At 43.6% G+C, this 20,598-nt stretch overlaps 1 protein-coding gene across 3 annotated transcripts; it reads right to left on the reverse strand.

Annotated features, from left to right (window-relative positions):
- Positions 1 to 222: 222 nt before the first annotated feature.
- Positions 223 to 16,133, reverse strand: DYRK2 (dual specificity tyrosine phosphorylation regulated kinase 2). Of its 3 annotated transcripts, none has more exons than XM_037389731.1 (4): positions 16,099 to 16,133; positions 15,600 to 15,659; positions 14,673 to 14,809; positions 223 to 5,899 (listed from the first exon to the last, which is right to left on the reverse strand). In XM_037389731.1, exons 2-4 carry the CDS (start codon positions 15,652 to 15,654, stop codon positions 4,298 to 4,300), a joined length of 1,794 nt encoding a protein of 597 aa, XP_037245628.1. In that variant the 5' UTR covers positions 15,655 to 15,659; positions 16,099 to 16,133; the 3' UTR covers positions 223 to 4,297. The 3 variants fall into 3 exon arrangements, with proteins under 3 accessions (XP_037245628.1, XP_037245627.1, XP_037245629.1); XM_037389730.1 differs by lacking the exon at positions 16,099 to 16,133 and adding an exon at positions 15,948 to 16,020; XM_037389732.1 differs by lacking the exons at positions 14,673 to 14,809; positions 16,099 to 16,133 and having other exon boundaries at positions 15,600 to 15,905.
- Positions 16,134 to 20,598: the final 4,465 nt, after the last annotated feature.

Genomic DNA, 20,598 nt, shown 5'->3' on the forward strand with positions numbered 1-20,598 from the left:
AGGGCAAAAGCAGTCTTTGGGCAATATTCAAGGCTGTCACGACACATGAAACAGCAGCAAAGTCATCCTCCAGCAAGGGGTAATTACTACACAGATACCAGTAAGCATGCTGAAGGAACTGCTGGCACCAACTTCTGCAGGCCCTTCCACGTTTAAGAAATGCCAGCACTCCAAGGGCTCTCTTTACAACCCGCAAAAAACCCAAACTACAGTGGAGAGAAGTAAAGTAGGACATAAAATTTTATTCTGAAATGATCTCTGGCCACAACAATAAAATGTAACAAATATTCACTAGAACAGTCTTAACTCCTGTCATCAGCTGTACAATACATACAGTATCATAAAACTGGCCACTAGGATTAAAACCCACTACAACATCTTTAATGTTAAGTGGCAACAGCAGCATCTCACAGAAAATTATACATAAATATATACACAGTCCACATTCAATCGTTTTTCACGTTTTCAGTACACACAGTTGCAGCATATTACAGTCACGTGTCTAAGTCGTTGCCCAATAAAAACCCAAGCTACTGCTTAGATGTAATTGTAGCAGTCAAACTGAGTAATTACAATTTGTAGCAGAGATGTACAAGCCCCTAGAAACAATAATTCACAAATGTTATTCTATTCAAATGCTACCATAGCATTAAACTGGGCAATATTCTAATCTTTGCTGACTGGAAAAAAGTTCTTTTTGCACTTATCATCACTTATTGATGGGAAAAAAAAATACTAAAAAATGGAGGGAGAGCATTAAATAATGCACACCCTTTCCTAAAGATTCTAATATTGCCCGATGCTACTTATGTTTAAAGTGTTTTCAACATTTCCATGAAGTCATTTGTAACTTCAAACCACCCACCAAGTTAAAAGTGGCTTAAGTGCCTTGCACCCAAATTGTAAAAATCCCTGGCCGCCTTTATAAGAGCCAGGCACATATAAAAGGAATGCACTTTGGTTCATACCAAATGCCCTGGGATTAAATCACACTATAAAACTAAAGAGTTTGAGGTAAATTTTTACAAATAGTTGATTTCTGTCTAGTGTCACCATTAACAAAAATTTATTTAAAAAAAAATCAATTTGATGTTAAAAGTACAACCAATGAAGGGCCATCTTTAACCCCTTAATGAGACGTACGACAAGAACAGAGCGTCCTCTCTACCCCAGCAGTGTGATTGCCTTATTGTTTCTATTAAGGCCTCGATCATCTACAGGATATTTTAAGACAGGTATAGCATTTAAAAATAGATTTCATTCCTACTATCCAGTATTCCAAGGGTTAAAGAGGCCAAGATGCATGCCCTACAACACGCATTTGTAACAAAAGGCACATTGTTAACACCAAGGGCACAATCCATCCTCTATTGTTAATCTACACATCTTGCATCACTCTGTTGTTCCAATACACTTAATCGGTAATGAACACTCCAGCGGTGCAAGAAACTGAGCCAAGTGAGACTGCAACCAAAGACAACACTGTGCTATTACTAAATCTGAAAATAGCTCAGACATCCCCAGACAATGGTAACATGTGAGACTAAGCACTGTTTCCAAGCCAATTTCTATCAGCCTAATTATCAGAGCCCTTAGAATAAAATCACATCAAAGCAAGAGGCAACGTCCTTTCCCCCCCTCCCTCCTTTTATACAGGTATAAATAAGCTACAATAAAAAGCAGCTACATCACTTCAAAACCTTGATGCGGCTGCTCCTTTAGTATAGAGGAAGTTCCACTGTATCTGAGTTAAAAAAATAGCTCTGCACACAATATTTTGGCCTCGAAGTTTCCGGTAGCATTTACGAAGATGGATCGTAAATGCATTATTGGCATTAAGAACTGGTTACATGAAAAAGAAAATTTAGTGGTTTTAGCCCATTAATGACCCATGAACATTATGAATGTTTTCACCTTAAACTGCCACAAAAGGCAGGAATACGTATCAATGTCCCCTTTAAAATAAATTAAGGGACGTGATTCTTCTTCCGCCCCTAACATAAGCATCTTATTTCTTAACTTTTGGAGGAAGAGTTAAGGTAGAAAGGAGTGGTAAAGCCAAGTAGGTGGTGGAGGAAGCAAAGATTCTCAGTTACTGTAGAAAAATACACATTATTGTATTCCCACAGTCAGGAGAGTCAGTTAAAATTAATACATCTATTTTCCAGACTTAGAATTTACTGACCACAACGTACTGGATATTCATATTCCAAAAGCCACTTTTCTTAGTTGTATTATTCATTTTTAACATGATTTCATACATGTTTACATATTGCACTTACACACACTGTATAAAGTTGTGAACATTTAACACTAAATAATTTAATTTGACTAGAGGCAGGAAATTAACTTTTTTTTTAAAAAAAGAAAACTGGTTGATTGATGCTCTAATTTTTACAGTTATCAATCAACAAATACCATCCTCTACTCAGAAATTATTTTTGGAGCTTCTTTAGGTGTTGACTTTTTGGCAAGAAGTTAAGTGATATGTTTCCTGAGAATTCTATTGTTTTGTATTTATTTATATCCCTCCCCCAGTCTTACATTAAATTAAAGGTAAACAAGCCAACCAACCAACCAAATTAAGCTGTAAGTGGTAAATTAATGAATATGAAGGAGAACTTAACCGGAAACTTTCTTGGCCTCTTAGGGGACCATGCTTTAAGTATTTTTTATAATTTGTACAAGTAACTCAGCAAAATCTGTGCATATAAATGTTGCTTAAAGTCATTGAGGTTTAATGCTATCTGTTCGAGTATGTCTTGTTTGAACATCCACAAACTCTTCTAGATTATGTTCTACTTCATTTAAAATTCCCTTTTCATGTTTTATACATCCAATCTAGACCACAGCCATTGTACATGATGAAATACTGATCTTAGATCTCAAACTGTTCCTGTTGAAAACATGCTACAACGTGAATATTATTCCTCAGTAAAGCCCATCTTTCTTCCACGAATGCATTTAAAAAAGGAAAACACATTAGCACACACATGTGAACAAACCTGCACATCTCTAATTGTTCCTTCAAAGTTAATTTTCAGCTACAAATGCCAAAGATTAAATCAAATTCCAACCATTTACCTTCCCATTCATAATTCTCCCTTATTAGAAAGTATCTAGGATGCTGTCTGCCAACTGAAAAGCTTTCCATTGAAGATCTTTCCATCCATTATGCCGTCTAAGGTGAAGTACATTTCTACAGAAAGCAATGCAGTAATATAGTGTTTGCCCCTGCACGCAAATTTGATCTGAATTGTATATGTACCAGAGAGGTCACAGTTGCTCAGACAAACATCGCCAGAAAAAATAAAAGCAATCTGTGAAATCCATGTAGCACAACAGTCTGGAAGTTACAGTATAAAACAGAGAATGAGCACTTCTGCCTATGTGATTTAGGGAGACAAAGCTGCACATTGGGAGAGAAAACAGGAGAGGGGAGGGGGAAAAAAGAAACCCAGTGTGAATGCTCAGTGTTATATACCTGAAACGAAGTTCAGATCATCACTCACTTTCAGATTCAGAGGAACAAACATAGTTCTGTATTCACTCCTCCTGAGACTGTCCATTCCTCTCACTCTACTACACAGCACGCAAGGTTAAGAGAGTCATTTTAGTACCGTAAGTTCCTATTTTTTGCATTATGCTTAAATGTCCATTTTAATCACAACCCATTACTTTTGAATACAGAAAGCATTCCATAGGAGGTGGTTGTATTGTTAGTAATACCACTACCTTCTCTGGGCTACCATACAGAAAATGACACTAACATGCTATGGCTCCACTTCAAATTACAAGTTTACAGGTGCTGAACTGTATTTCTTTTGAGTATTCTCCCTGGAATCCAGTCAGGCATAGGTGTGAGTGTTCACAGAATCAAGACCCATACCCACAAAATCCAAAAGGCAGAGTCTTACAAGTTTACCCCAGGTGAAACCTAATATGAACCTTGGAAGAGAAAGGTCAATACCTTTGACACCACGCTGCAATGCATGACAGTCATGTTGTAACCAGTGGCCTGCCACTGATGTTTATTACTGTGTCACACTAGTTACAGTAAGGCTAATTGTACTGTAGAAGACAAACATTTTAAAAAATAAGTATAAAAACTTAAAGCATTGTCCCCGTGTTTTTATAAAAACAAAATCAACATTTCTTACATTTAAAATGAGTGCTAAAAGATAAAAATGAATAAAGTTATTGAGCAAATAAAAATGTATATCTGAGCTACTTTTTCATACAAATAAGGCTCAGCCACATTGTATCTCTTTTATTAACAGCATTGGGTTATTCAAACTCAGCTAACGAGTTTTGGCAACACTGTCCTTTGCTGAATATTTCCATTGGCATCTGTCATCTGCGCCAAATTAGTCCTCAGTTTTGAAGCTGAGCTTGAAGTTGGAGGTAACTTGGAAATCGACGTTATAGCACCAGTGCTCTCTGTAATTCTCTTTGCCGAGGCCTTTTCCCCAGTCGGAGGCTTTGGTAACCGTCTCCTTAGCCAGGGATGCCGCAAAGCCTGGCTGGGTGTCATACGGATAGCAGGATCCCATTCTAAACACTGTTTTAAGAAGTCAAGGAACAGGGGATCATCACATCCCTTTAATGCATTACCCCATTCTCTGCTCTCTGGAGGGCCACGTAGCTTTCCCCTCCGAGAGCGTCCACCATTAAGTATAACAGAGCCATCAGACAAGGTTGTGATGCTGCAGTAGCGGGGATAACCCTTAGAGCTCACGAAGTTTTTGGCTCGCTTGGATGAATCTAAGAGTTTTGGAGAAGGCATGCCCAATAGCTCAATCATACAAGCCAGCTGGTCTCCTTCATCTTCTCCAGGTAGAAGTGGATAACCGGTGAGGAGCTCTGCTAGAATACAGCCCAAGCTCCACATATCTATGGGCATCCCATAACGAGCACCGAGGATGACTTCAGGTGCACGGTAAAAACGCGACTGAATGTAGGTGTAGACACGCTGATGCTCATAACAACTGGAGCCAAAATCAATCACTTTAATACCACTTCTACCCTGTTGCTTCAACAGAATGTTCTCAGGTTTAAGGTCACAGTGAATGATTCTGTTTTTGTGCAAAGCATCCAAGCACTGTAAAATTGAGTGAGCAAACTTGCGGACCAAAGGCAGGCTAAAGCCCTGAAACTTGTTTTTCTTAATTAATTCATACAGGTTCATGCTCAGCAATTCAAATGTCATGCAGATATGGCTGCGGAATGTGAAGTTTTCCAACATGTGAATAACATTCATGTTGTTATCCTTATCTTGTTTCCGGAGGTGCTCCAGGATCTTAATTTCTTCCGCAGCTTGGCGGTGGAAACGTTTTTCGTTTCTCACCATTTTTAGTGCCACATGTTGATGCATCTTGTGATCGTAGGCCTTCACCACCTGCCCAAAGCTTCCTTTTCCTATAACTTTCAGGACTTCATACCTGTATGCAATATGATCATGGGGTACTTGTATGTAAGACCCTTGGTCATCGTCATACCCACAGTTGTTTGAACCACCAATCACACCTTGCCGCTTCTTTGCATTTGGACCCAAAAAGTATATTTCAGGGTAGCTAAAAATCTCATGATGCTCAAAAGCTGTTAATTTTTGCATGTATTGCTTCATTGCCTGCTCTGGTGTCATAACAGAGGCTTTCACCTTCCCTGTTCCATCTGTAGATTTTAAAGAGCTGGTGCTCCCTTGTCGTCTGTGAGCACTCTCTGACTGTCTGTCTTGAACCACTGGCAATCCAGATTTGCCTAGCGTTGTAAGTCCATTTGGCTGTGTTGTCAGAACCGTCCTCTTGTTACTATTATCTTCAAACAGCTGCTGAACCTGGATTTGTCCATGGCTACCAACATGGAGGTGCTCATTCATTGTGTGCTTACTGCCTCCAACCTAAAATTGAAAATAAATACATACCCAGTTAACAAGAAAGGCATGAACTCTGTGCTCCACCATTCATTCTGCAATCCGCCATCCTGCCTAAATCACCTCAAGACTAAGTATTTTCTTAGAAGCCAGTTGTCTACAGATAATCCAAAAAATACAGCACATATACTGTGATACTGCTGGATGCTATTACATCTTCCAGATCCTTGTTTCTCAAACACCACTTCCATGACTCTCTAAAATGTTTGCAACAAGACAATCACAGACATGCTACCATGACAAGCTAACAACTCCTCCAAGGAATCTTCAAGGCAGCAGTCCTGCTACATAGTAATCATAGAATCATAGAATCTCATAGAACGGTTTGGGTTGGAAAGGACCTTAAAGATCACCTAGTTCCAATCCCCTGCCACAGGCAGGGACACCTTCCACTAGACCAGCTGCTCAAAGCCCCATCCAGCCTGGCCTTGAACACTTCCAGGGATGGGGCATCCACAGCTCCTCTGGGCAACCTGTTCCAGTGTCTCACCACCCTCACAGTACAGAATTTCTTCCTGATATCTGATCTAAATCTACTCTCTTTCAGTTTAAAGCCATTATCCCTTGTCCTATCGCTACAGGCCCTACTAAAAGCATGCTTGAGGAACATTAGACTTTACAGAACATAGTAGAAGTTTTATTGATGTTAGACATCAATATATAATGCCTGCTAGAGCTAAGGCTCTCCTAGTTACCTGAAATCAAGATTTTTAACTTGTTCCTAAATTTGCTGTACAACAAAACCTCCAGATACAATCTTAGGCAATAAGGAATGTACTGTGGCATGCACAAAGAGGAGAAGAACCTGCATATTTCTGAAGTCCAGGAGATGCCATTTACTGCTTGCAATTGAGTCACTATTCAGATCAATGAAGCACAATCATATCCTTTAGCACTTTCCCAAACCAGTCTTCTACTAACTTTTAACCAAGATGAGATTTAGGGCCTGATGCAGACTTGAGTGAGAAGAATATCTTTGCCTTGAAGAACATGCAAGTAACTTTATTTTAAAGGAATGCAAAAAAAGATTAGTTGATTCTAGAAATTACATTTGTGCTTGACAGTTTTCACAAGGGAATAAACAGCAGCATTCAGCATTTTCAAGTAAAGAAACACTGGAACTACTGGGATGTGAAAACAACTGTTGCTCAAAACCTGGGATTTTTAAGGAGAAACAAGAAATTTACAAGCATAAACTTGCCACTAAAATAGCTGTCCTTAGAATTCCTCATTTGCTCTAAAGTAAAGGATAATTAGTTTGTCTTCTGCCTGGTCTTATGCAAGCATGGGAAGAATTCCCATGCTGTCTCTCCAGCTGATTCACCAGTTTTAATATTTATGCCAAATTACTAACCAAAAGTTCACTGATACTGTCAGACAGATGATCAAGCCAGAGTTGACAGCACTTCTAATCTGAACCTTATTTTTTCTAGGCAGCTAAGGATAACACATTCCCTGTTCACTTAAGGTTGTTGAAATGAAATCAGAAAATGACAGTTGTGTGCCATGATATAAGGCAATGAAATCTGTGCTGCAGCCGCAGAAGTGCTTCCTAATGAGAAAACCAGGACATGCAACGCAGACTGTAGCATACTTTATGCTTCTTTTAAGGTATCAGTATGATACGGCAGTAGCATGTTCTTGTAAATTCAGTAACTTGTTCCCAAGGAGTAGACATCTGGACACCAGCTTCACCTTTGGATAATATTTTGAAATTTGCAGCTCTGAAACTCACACAACTCAAGAACAAGAGCTCTCAGAGATTGCTTTTGCTGAGTGCACTGCTTTTGCTGAGTTCACTGCTTTTGCTGAGTTCACTGCTCTTCTGATTCCATTTTGACTCATGATGAATAATTGGTTCATTTTATTTTGCCATTGCAGTGTACTGTGTATGTTTATTTGCAGAGCAATTTAGATTCACACTATCAAATTTAATCGATCTCATAGAAAGCATTACCACACAATAGCAATTCAGGACAGACATTTGTAACATTTAAGCACAGTGAAGGTATACCGGATATCAACATTAATTCCCTTCCTAGTTTGATGGCTAAAAAGCACCAGGAATTATATCATCAGGGAACTTAATGAGCCTATCATGCCTACATGCAATTCCTTCAGGTCAATTCTGAAGCTCACTGCAGTAGCAGTTTCCTGAAGGCTGCCCTGATCCCCTATATAAACAACAGTTACTGGGGAAAAAAATTTGGCCCCAAGAGCTGCTACATGATGCAACTCAGAAGAATTGGATCTAGTTAGTAAGATGTGTCAGAGGTTCAGCCCATGCAATACTGCCAAAGTGTGCAAATAAGAAATGCACAATGAAGCAGCAGAGTAACTGTACAGATTAAAAGCACTCAACCTAGGGAATTCCAGGCAGAAACATTTCTTCTGCAGCACTAGTTCTACAATAAAGCAGAACATATCTGGACAAACTGGGAGTAGACAATACCAATGTACAGACAATAAGGAAGAAAAAGAATAGCAGAGAAAACCATCTTGAAGAATCCCTTAACCCAAGTACTCATTGCCACAGTCCACATCTTGAATTTTTTTTTTTTTTTTTTGAGTCACCTGTTTTCAGAGTTAACTATCTTCTGTCCTTCCTAAGCACTGCTTGTTTCAACAGATGCACTGGGGAATTCTTCAGACTTCAGTTATTTGCTTTTTATCAGGGCTTGGAAAGAACCCAAACATTTATCCACTCTCAACAGACTAAAGAGTTCTTTTTCCTAAAAGCATGTTTGCAAACACATTTTGAAGTGTAAACCATGTAGCTCTGCTTCCTGCACCTTCAAGCAGCCTCATGGTTTCTCCTGCTGCTAACAAGTTGGTGCTTTTTTTCCAAGCAGCAGAATGAAATCACCAGCATTATCCCAGCTTCACCCCAAATCCAAAGTGACAGGTTTTGCCAGTTTGTCAGCTGCTGCTGGGGAATGCAAATGCAGATGCAGACAGTAGCACTGTTTTGGCTTTTTTTGTGGAAGACACCAAATTAGCACAGGCTGTATTCCAAAAGCTGTGGGGGAGAAGAGAGCTCACTTTCAGGAGTTTCAGAGCTATCAGACACATCACAACCACAAAGTCAACATGAAAAATGGACTTTTCCCATCTCAGGGTACTGCCTGCATAAGAATCACCACTTCTTCTATTTCCAACCTGGATGAGGGCTGGATTCGCACCAGCATTTTGCTATGCCTATCTACTTGTGGCTACCGGTGTCTGAGATTGCTGTCAAGTTCAGGCTTGCACTGCTTACAAGCTCCACAGGCTTCACCAGTGACGTTCTAAGTTTCCTGAACCACAACTAATGGGCTTGGGAAGCTACAAAGGACTACCGCCTTCTTAGTCCAGTACCAAACTGTTGACAGTACATGGAAACTCCACCAGCCTTTCATCCAAAACCATAACCCTGAGAGGTTTATAACATACTCCCTTTTGCTTCTGCAGATGAGCCTGTAAATTCCAGAACCAACAGCCCACACAGCTGACAACCTGCATGCACTCATGCAGATCACTTATTATATGTTTTATTGCCTGTGTTGAGACACATCTACACCTTCTAAGATTTACGTATTTTTATAGCATACATCTTCAAAAACTTACTGATGTACACACTTCTCCATGAAACATACTGAAATAACAGGTAAGCTTAAACTGAAAGAACTAACCTTCCTGAGTCTTCTGGCAACCCCAATGACCTAACAGTAAATGTTACCATTTTGTTTTTCCCCACAGTAGTTTTTTCAAACTTCAAAACCACCACTACGATTTTGCTTTAACTTTGGTTTGCTCGGTTTATGGAAGTCAATGGCAATGCTGAAAACTTTCACCTAACTTGTGAAATAAAGACAGTACACAAAACAAAACCACCAGAACACACACACACACTTTTTTTTTTTTTTTTCCTGGGGTTGGGGGAGTGTTTGGGGCTTGTTTTTTTGTTTTGTTTTCAAAAATGGGCCTAAGGACAGCAGTAGAACAGTAACCTACTATACTTAGATTACAGACCTGTAACAACATCAAAGTAGCATAAACCTGAGCCACCCTGCTAACAAGAAGGCAAATCGACTGACAACTCATTTGCAGTAACACTCAGCCAATGCAATGATCTTTTCAAGACCTTCTAAAGACCATGACTACAAGGTTGAAGATCACAGGAGCATATAACTCTTCTCAAAGGCTTCAAGACATTATGTAGTTGTATCATATTCCATCTTTGTAGAATTCACTTGGTGTGATATTAGCACCCTATAAAACTATCCAAGACAGACACATGCTTCAGCTACATACTATCATTTTATTTTGAGCAAAACTGCAGAAAAGAAGATTTTGCTGTCAATCAGAATCACAAAAGGTTTACAAAATGAATCTTAATAATAAAGCTATTACAACAGCCTGCTGCAATACTGCACAGGAATAAGATGTCTTTATCTCCTATTACTTTGCATAGATGAGAACAAGGGAGAAATAGTGTTCCAAATTAAAGAATAAATGTTACACTACATACTCCTTCCTTCACAGCATTTCTGGGCATGCCAGTTTCAGTGCTGCTGTGTCTAACACGCTAGAGGCACATGGTATCAGGTGTAGCACGCTTCGCTGCCTATTTTGTTGACTATAGCCTGAGCAAATGTACAAAAGGCTTTTTTTTCCTTGATAAAGGAATTTAGCAGCATTCCTCTGTTCAAAACTAAAACCAGTTGCTAATTAGTACGGTAACAATAATGCTGGATTATCATAATGGTTTTATTATGAGTATGCGTTTTATACACCAAAAAAGACTAAGTCTTTGTCCTAAACAGCTTGTGGCTCAACAAGAGCTGTAGAAAAAACACACCATTTGGATATTTTGTTGATGTTGTATCTGGTCCATATAAGCTTATTTTTTTAAAGTTGACTCTGACCTTATATAGCAAATATTTTCATAGATACAATAATGCCTCAAGAGTGAAACCAATTCATAAATTTTTCTTCTCCTGTCAGGACTACACAAGTGCAGTGAGTCTGGATACTTCTGGGATACCGTGCATGCGTTACATATGTTGAAACCAAAAAGGACAGTTAATGCACACTAAATTGAACCCTTCAGGTAAGCTGAAGTGTGCACATACAAGAGATGTGCCCAGATGTACTGCAGTCCCCACAGCATAGTCACCACCTGTTGGGAGCCCAAATTTCAGAGCCTCCCCCCCCCATTAGAAGTCAAGATAGCGTCACATTCCCCCCAAACACAAGTTTTATGAGCAAAAAATCTAGATATAGGGAAGTCCATGACTGTATAGTTACTTCTACTCAGATGTGACAGCATTTCTGTGGCAATTTGTTACATGAAAACACCACAGTAGGAAGATATTTTCTTTGGGCTTACATGCTTTAAAGCAGCTGCCCGTAATAAAAATTTTCAGCATGTGACCCACCAGATCTTCATGTCAGCAGAGTCCAGGAATCTATGACCCATTACAATGTAAATTAGGTTTTTTTTAAAAAAAATATAATTTCAAATTTTTAAGATTAAGACTGAATGACTGATGCAAAAGTATATGGATAGACATTCATCCCTGGTGGCAAAAGAAAACAGGCTTGCTGTAGGGAAATCTTCAAAAGGGCTTGAAGAGGGAGGGCACTGAATCATGTACTGTAAATGGGTGGTTGTTACAGTATTAGACAGGAGAAAAAGATTAAAACTGCTTTACTGCAAGAGAAACAGGAAGACTACAGAATGCACAGATACATGCCAAACAAGACAGAACAGAGATGGAGGTAGGCAGAAGACAGACAAGAGTCTGGGAGTGGGACTCACAGACCCGTGAGGATTTACATGAGCACAGCAGTAGGCAAGCAAGATAATCTCTACCGCAGCATGTCAAGTGGATGTAAGAACACCGCAATGAAACAGGAGAGAATGAATGGAAAAAGGTTCTAATCATCAAGGCAAGAACTTAAGGCTTCAAAAGAAAAATCAATGACTTTGGAGAGGAAAATGAAGAGGACAAGGGGTTGGAAATGAGTTCACATTTTCCATCATGAGCCAAAAAGATAGTCAGGGATGGAAGCTGACAGGAGTAAGCCTAGGATGAAGCCACAATTATTTTTTTTTTAAATAAACCAAACCTTTCCCTGGTACAATACACAACAGCCTGCTTATCAACAAAGGTTGCTGTGATTGCAGAGACCGCAGCCAAAACCTCTGCCCTGTTACACCAAGCCTGTATAAAACAGCATCTTCCCCTCTTCTACCCATGCTACTGTATTCTACCAAACAATGCAACTTCACTTGAAAGTATTAAACCACAGTTTCACTGGAGGCTAGATCACACAAGTCACTACTGCAAGTATGGCAGGTAGTATGCTGCTTTTCTGTCTGAATTAAAAGCTTTTTAGCTTAAACAAAAGCCTATCTTCAATCTCAATCTCTCCTCACAGCCTGTGTGTATACAATGCACATGCTTACACCCAGCCACCAGAAAGTTCAACCACTTAGGCAAACTGTACCTTCTGAAAGCTAGAAACACAAAGAAAAACACTCTCAATTTTTAGCTATTACAGAAGTCACATAGATACAACAGGGATGAAAACAGAATAAGCAAATGAACACAAAGAAGGAAAATGGTTTAAGAGAACTGAAATATTCCATTTTTAAATAGGTCTGACTGGAAGAAGTAGTGGGATGTAAAACCAATGGTTTCAATCACTCAGTGTCAGCTGAGGTCAGCAGGCCTGAAGTTTATAGAAAGATCATATAAAAAGATACCTCCCCCCTTTTTTTTTTTTAATGTTAAAATCCACCATTCTGATGTCACATCTGATCCTTACCACAAAAAGTTATGTTAGCCAAACCACAAAATAACCACCTACAAAATTCAGAAAGGCAGTCTGAGGTTTTTCTGTAATAGTACCCAAGGCTAAATAAATACTGTAGAGTAGGCTCTGTATCACAAAGGAAAGGCAGAGTTTGCAACAGTCAAAATCTAGAGGGACATGAAACACAGCAATATAATGCTTGATCATCCTGTGAGCTTCCGTAAGTATTTTACCTCTATGTGTATAATATACACATATGCTAAATAAAAACATATGTATACATACATATCAATATGCGTATAAAAAGTTGGAACAGAAATGTAACTTTAACATCTCTTGCATGCTTTCATAAAGACTTCATCTTTTTATATGTATGTATATATGCCCAGACACTATATATAATACACACACCCCCCTATAAATCTGTGTATAAAAATAGCAACACTCTGTTCTTCCAAAATTAGTAAGCAGTCCCAGATATATAGCTGGACCACCACGCTTTCACAAATCCTAAATTAAGTCTGAGATCTTTTACATGTGGGCCCCTGTTATTTGTGGGCCCATCTGTATGTGCAGTTTCATGATCAGTATCCAGGCTGTTTGTACTACGTTCCTTCTCTTCTGTTTTTATAAAAAAATTAAGCTTCTGCCCCAACCCTAAAATCAACCAGCACTGAACCGGTCGGTATATGAATGTGAAAAAATTGCCCTTCGCTGCTCAGGAACAATTCAGATATGTACCCTAGCTACATAAATATACAATGATGTTGATCTTAAGTATGCAGCTCCACCTTGAATTTGCAGAATATTCATCACTCCTTTTGACACTATGCTACATATACATATATTTTTTTTTTATTTAAGCCAATTCTTGCTATAAATGGATTTGAATAAGAAGCTTTTAACCCTGAAGCAACATAGAAAGTCACTGAAACACTAATATCTAAATGCATAGTTTCACCTTCCACTAGTCCATAATCACATTACCATTTAAAGCTCTGCCATATGTTTACAAAGATAGTATGTGAGCATCCATTAAGAACTCATTAATTCTAAGAAAAATATGCCATCAATGCTTTTCAGGATCAGTATGAAATCTTTCATAATTTAAAAGGAAATGTATGCAATAAAAATTTCAGATATTTAGTGTTAACATGACAGCATATAGACCCTTCTCTCTACTCTGTCATGCCTTCAGGACAGAGATACCCTCTCTCATCCATATATAGCGGCATACTTGCAAAGTTTCATTCCTAGTAGATTAACTAGGAGTGGGAGATAATGTGAGATATCACAGAACCGGAAAATAACATCCTTTTCATACCATCAGTGCTTATTTCTTTAGGTAAACTACTGCAGCGGTAAAGTCAGATCTATCCAATCACTGTCCCTGCGTACGATAGCTATTTCTAGGGAAGACAGCTATCGGCCTGAGCTGATCAGACATAAAACGAGGCAGCAGCCTTCATTTTCACCACAGTTCATGCGACCCTTTAATCACAGCGACTAACCTCATTGCCAAAATAATGTCACCTCAAAAAATGCATTTACCAGAACAGCTCCTCTGTGTGAGTGTGGAAGATCGAATTTGTCGCTTAAAAGTAGACACAAAACCAGAGTGAAGGGGGGCTGGGGAGGGAGAAAGCTGCTTCTCAGTGCAGTCACTGGGTCTCAGCCTCACAAAAAACAGGCACGTTTAATCAGAGTCCGCTGGAATGAACCGCACTTCGCTTAAGCACCCAGCGCCTCGCCAGGCGGGACGGGGCGCCGGCGCAGCCCCTGCCCTCTCCCGCCCCGGGGTGCCCGTGAGGTCGCGGTCCCGCCGCGGGGGACACCCAGCGCAAGGGAATCGGCGGCGCGGCAAGCCCCCGGGCTCGGTCGCCCCTGCCCGCTCCCCCCCGCCCCGCCCCGGCCCCCGCCCCGTGCCCGGGCTCACCGTGTGGGAGGCGTTGCTGGCCCTGAGCGGAGGCAATGCGAGGGGCGACGGCGGGCCGGTCCCAGCTCCTGCCCGGGAGACCCCGGCTCCGGTGCCCGGGGAAGACTGCAGCGGGCGGCCGCTGTCCCCTGCCCTGCCTGCGGAGAGCAGAGGGGTGAGCGCGGAGGGCAGCGGCGGCGGCGGCCCCTCAGGCGGCGCGGCCGTCGGGGCGGCGGCGGCCCCGGCGCTTCGCAGCCACCGCCGCCCGGCTTGCTTCAGGCAGAAGCCATTAAAAGCTAATCGCCGCCGCGGCGCACTCACGCACCGATCCGGCTAATAGCGCGGGCGGGCCGCGCTCGCCAGGCTAAACCCTTCATCCGAGATTAACCCGCCACCGGCAGGCGCCTAACCGGGGGAACGAGCTGGCTCTGCCCCGCACACGCCTCGGGTCTGGACAGCCGCCCGCCCCGCCCCCCCCCCCCGAGCCGTCTGGCCCGGCGAAATCCCGGCGCCGCCGGGGACTCGCCAGGAGTTCCCAAGTCTGCAGCGGGAAGAGGAGACGAGCACCGCTGCCCCCTGTCAAACGCGGCCGCTCCGGCAAACGCAGCGATTCCCAGTTTTCCCTGGGTCTTTTTTCTAAGTGATGTCTCTTACCTCCCCCCTGCTTCCCCAGCCCCTTCTCCAAGGCGAACTCGCCACCCCGCACAGCAGCAGCACGCCGGAGCCGCACACGCAGCCCCCCGCCGGCCCCCCGGGCTCGGTTGCCAGGGGGAGGGTGGATCATTGTTCCCACACACACGGCCCCGCTGCGGCGGCAGATGCGGGGGCAGCAGTGGGGCGGCCGAGCCTTCCCCCCACCCCCCCCCCCCGGCCCGGCCCGGCGCGACAGTGGCGACGCGGGGAGCCCGCAGCCCGGCGCGGTGACGATCGCGGCGGCCCTCTCCTTACCGGGTGGGTAGGCAGCACCAGCGGCGGCGCTAGCTGAGGGCTTTCTGGTTAACATGGCCGCTGGAGAGGAGGGAGAGGAAAAGGCATGTCAGGGTGGCTCTCCTCCGCTGCTCCTCGGCCTCGCCGGTCGGCGCCTGCTTCTCTTCTCCGATCAGCTACACCCAGACCCAGACGCGTCCTCCGCTGCATCCCCCTGGCCCCGGGCCGGCCGGACAGACCCTCCAACGGGCCGCCGTCGTCTCCCGCCGCCGCAGCAGCAGCAGCAGCAGCAGCCGCGCCGCCGCCGCCGCCCCCGGCCCAAGCTCATCACCTCCCCCACCCCCGCCCCGGTCGCCCCGGTCCCCTCACACGGAGGAGGGGGCAGCAGCAGGCGGCCGGACAGGACCCTCCTCCTCCCGCGGCGGAACAGGGACAAACAGCGCACTGGCAGGGCAGTCCCCGCCCCATCGGCCGCCTCCCCTCCCTACGTCCCTCCCTGCCGCCCCCTCCCCTCCGCTACCTCTGCGCTGCGCTCCGCTCCGCGGCGGCGGCCGGGCCCGCCGCTCCCGCCGAGCGCCCGCCGTTCCCTGGGCGCGGGGTGGGGAGCGCGGCCCCGCGCCCAACGGCCGCCGTGCGCCGGGCCCCGGGCGTGGGGGGGGAGCGGGGGCGCGCGTGCCCGCCCAGCCGTTGGTCACCCCCGGGGTCACAGCCATCTTGGCCGGCGGCGGGCAGCCTGCACCTTGCCCCGTCGCCCCCCGCCCTGTGGGGCTGGGACCCCCGGGGGCAGCAGCCCGGCCGGCCCCCCGCCCCGACAGCGCCGGTGTGTGCGGCGGGGAGGGGGGCGATGGCGGCGGGGACGTCGGCTGGGCGGGAGTCGGGGGGAGGGGGGGGGGAGAGAAGCTGGGGGTTCACCAGTTCCTCAGGCAGCAGGGATCACTTCTGTCACACTGGAAGGACAAAGGTGACAGCGTAGGGGGAAGGATCAATAACTCGAAACGTGGAATGCAGTGAAAACTTGAAAAATGGCTTTGAAGGGAAAGAGCTTTTGGGGTTGCCCTGGAGTCACAACCGAGAATGAGGGAGGTGAGAGTGCGGGGGGTGTTATTGGCCTTGTTTTCCAAAAGGTACAACGTGCTTTGTGGAATACAATGCTTTGAATTCCTGGTTTGTCAGTTAGAACGTCATTAGAGCCAAAAATAGACATCTAAACATTTGCTCAGCTTGGGACAGCGCTGAAATGAACTCTCCTACCTACGCTCAACCCTTTTTGAAGTCTGTGCAGACACACATATTTGACTTTCTGAAACAGCTGGTAGATAATGTAGGCAGACCTCCCTCCATCCCTTTCCACAGGAAAAGACAGAAAAATAAATCTCCCCTTCCCCTGTGCTTAAGACAAAAAACGAAACATAAAAAAAATCCATCACTTTGCCTCTTCCACTGCCACAGATACATGCATAAACAAAGACATTTCCTGTACTGGTACAAAGAAACAAATAATTTCCCTAAACCCTCCTGTCCCACAGAGAAAACAAACCTTTTGCTGCCCACACCCATCTAAACTTTTCCCTTCGCTGTAGCAGAAAGCAAGCTTTGTCTTCCTCAGTATCTCCCCAGATGTCCACAGGCACTCCCAATGCTCCTTGTGCCAGGTGTATAAATGCTGTTTTCTGATTACTCTCAGTATTTTCCCATAATTTTCACAAATAGCACGTGCACATCAGAAGTATCTGAATATCACACGCTATGATAATATTATTGTTCTTTGTGAGATACCTTAAATGTTTCAGGAATGGCAAGAAAACAATGCTTTTCTAGTTAGTCTAAGGAGGGGAAGGGGAAAGAAGCTTATTCACATTCAAGCTAGGTAAGAAAAAACAAAATTGATATAAATGATCTTTTCACAGGGCCAGCGGAATTCTTACCTCATCTCTGACTGTCAAAGTCACAGGCGGTTTCATCCATGGTTCTGGGGTTAGTCACACCTAAACATCCAGATAAGAGAAACCTTGTCAAGTAAGAGCCCTGCTTCAACTGCGTTCCCGCCAGGTGTACCACTCACAGTATGCTTTCCACAGTTTGTTCAGACAATCTTGGACTACTATGAATACTATGTGGAAAACGGAGTTAGCCTATCACATAGTAAAGTCTTTTAATGAAGTCAGTGGGAACACACTACACATTACTTGTTCAGCTATTCCCTTTCTAAAACTGTGTGTGTTCTAATTTTTCAGCATTAGTCTTTAAGCCTCAGGGTGGGCTTGGGCCTGCCTACATGCTTCTCTTTCTCTCCGCCTGTTTTTCCCTCTGCAATCCATCCTGGCATCTGCTGTCGAGGACAGTACCTGATGGAGTCTGAGGTGGAATTCAAGATGAAGGCAAGCCCATCCTGGTTCCTTCTGAACACAATACAAGAAACTTGAATTTATAAGCCTCTTTCATGCAGGATTTAGGTTGATAGAGAGGAAGAACATGCTAATAAAATTGTGAAATCCTTAGTTGCAAATGCAACACCTTTAACAGCCTCCTTCAAAATCATAGCTGAAGATCTACAAACAAAAGAAGAAAGCAAGGCCTAAATACTCAAAGGCAAAGCAAAGATTACTTCCTTCGCACCGAGAGTTACACTTGGGAATCTGAATCCCATTGGGTGGCCACAAAACCTTCTTCTTTCTGATACTGGCCAACTGAACGTATCAGCACTTTCCAGACTAGTACTACAAGAGATGAGATTGACAGACTTCAGTTCCCAGGACTGAAATAACTATTAGGCACCTGGCAGGAGCATGGTGCTCAGAAATTAGACAGCAAGTGAATCAGGGTTTTCTTGATCCTTCTTCCTTCTCCCTTAGCTTTTATTACCCCAAAGTGTGAACTAAGCTGTGATGGCAGAAGATTAGTCTTCCCTTTCTTACAAACTAATTACTGAGTGTTCATGAGTGTCACACTGCTTAGAATCATAGAATCGTTTGTGTTGGAGGGACCTTTAAAGGTCATCTTCTCCAGCCCCTGCCCCCAACCCCCCGCAATGAGCAGGGACATCTTCAACTAGATCAGGTTGCTCAGAGCCCCATCCAACCTGAACTTGAACGTTTCCAGGGATGGGGCATCTACCATTCCTCCAGGCTACCTGTTCCAGTGTTTCACCACCCTCATTGTAAAAGATTTCTTCCTTATATCTAGTCTAAATCTACCCTCGTCTAGATTAAAACCATTACCCCTTGTCCTATCAGAACAGGCCCTTGTAAAAAGTTTGCCCCATCTTTCTTATAAGTCCCCTTTAAATATTGAAAGGCCTCTCAAACGTCTCCATGGAGCCTTCTCTTCTCCAGGCTGAACACACAGCTCTCAGCCTGTCTTCAGAGGAGAGGCGTTCTAGCCCTCTGGTCGTTTTTGTGGCCCTCCTCTCGACTCGCTCCAACAGGTACTTGCAAGGGGCTTCTGAGGCAGTTTCATCAAAGCACTTGTTCTGAAGAGAAATGTCTGAAACCTTTCTTTACAGGTGGGTACCCAAACAGGCCTGCAGACTGGAATGTGCCAAGTCAGTGGGGCACAGGCAGTACCCGTACTGCACCACAGTGGCCACCTAAGGAAAGAGATGAAGGGCTCAGCAGCTGGAGGTGGAATCCAAAGGCTGCTTACTGCAGCTGTCTTGATTGGCTTAGGCTGGACTGTTACAGATATCATCCTCCTGTGATAAACTGCACAAAGTGTTCCAGAACAAAAATTACCAACTATTTGGTGAAAATAAAGTGGTTAAATCACAACCACTGAATGAGAAAATTAAAATTCATTAAAAAAAAAACCCAACAACAAAACAGAACCAGAATAGTCTAGAATAAGACATGTTATTTGTAAAACCTTGCCTAAAAGTATTCCTGCCCACATAGTACATTAAAATGCATTATTGAGGATAATATGCTAGTGCAATGAGGAGAAATACAGAGCATGCTTTATTTCTTGAGCCATTCGGTCAGGGCCCTTGTGACCAAGACAGATACTAATTCCAAGCAAACTGTGAGGGGTTTGCTGAGGTCTGTTTTGCTGGGCGGCCTTGGGTCCCAGTTATCCTAGTTATCCTGTTAGAACACTGTACCTGCTTAGCATCACTGTGAAATGTCCCATGCCAGTCCTCTTACCTCTCCAAAGTGGATGCTGGTTAGAGTTTAATTATACAGGGCTTTGGTATGTAGTTGCAGGGCAAGAGAGGCTGGCTGGTCAGTCACACAGCATCTCTGCCACTGTGATATTAGCAAATGCTTATGTGGTCAGACACCAAGGAATTCCTGAGAAGCCATGCATGTCCAAAGCTCAGATGATGACTCTGGGGGCTCCCACAGTGATGGGTGCAGCCGTTGCTCAGCACGTTGCTATGCTCTGACTGTTCTCACCGGGCACAGCAAACTACTTCGGCTGTAGATAAATGACCGCTAGGCAGAACAAATACGAGGCTCCTCAAACATGATGGGGGTGGAGGATGTGGCACTTAGGGACATGGTTTAGTGGTAGACTTACTAGTGTTAGGTTAATGGTTGGATCTGATGAATTTAAGGGTCTTTTCCAACGTAAATGATTCTATGATTCTGTGAAAAGGAAAGGCAAGACAAGCCTAGAATGAAGAAAGTAAAAATGTGGGTTTCTGCCACCTTTTAATCATCCTTTCATACTAAGCAGAATTTGCATAAGAAGGAGAATCGATGCTTACTCTCAGCACGTTTTAAAATGTTCTAGGATCTAAGCCATTTAAAAATACATGCTTTTCCCCATTGTTTTTGTGACACAGACCTTCGATGCTGAATTGGAGACATTAAAACAATTAAGATATGTCTCACCATCACTTAAACATAGGTCCAAGCCTGTTGTCTCAGCCAGTAATCTGTATTTTAAAAGTAAACCTTTAAGCCCAGTAAGTGGTTGTCTCAGGAGGGCCTGAACACAATCAGCACCAGGTTTTCATTAATGTGTTGTGGATAATTTAGGCATGAGCAGGACTGTGTACACTACAGTGTGATCTTTCAGC

Source organism: Falco rusticolus, chromosome 5, assembly GCF_015220075.1.
Source record: "Falco rusticolus isolate bFalRus1 chromosome 5, bFalRus1.pri, whole genome shotgun sequence".
Lineage (NCBI taxonomy): Eukaryota > Metazoa > Chordata > Aves > Falconiformes > Falconidae > Falco > Falco rusticolus.

Bases quoted from the DNA above. Each gene is read 5' to 3' on its own strand.
- DYRK2 (XM_037389731.1), bottom strand. From the start codon at position 15,654: ATGTTAACCAGAAAGCCCTCAGCTAGCGCCGCCGCTGGTGCTGCCTAC. The intron at 14,810-15,599 runs GTAAGGAGAGGG...TGCTCTCCGCAG, and splicing joins TGGTGCTGCCTACCCACCCG to GCAGGGCAGGGGACAGCGGC. The intron at 5,900-14,672 runs GTGAGCCCGGGC...TTTCAATTTTAG, and splicing joins CCAGCAACGCCTCCCACACG to GTTGGAGGCAGTAAGCACAC.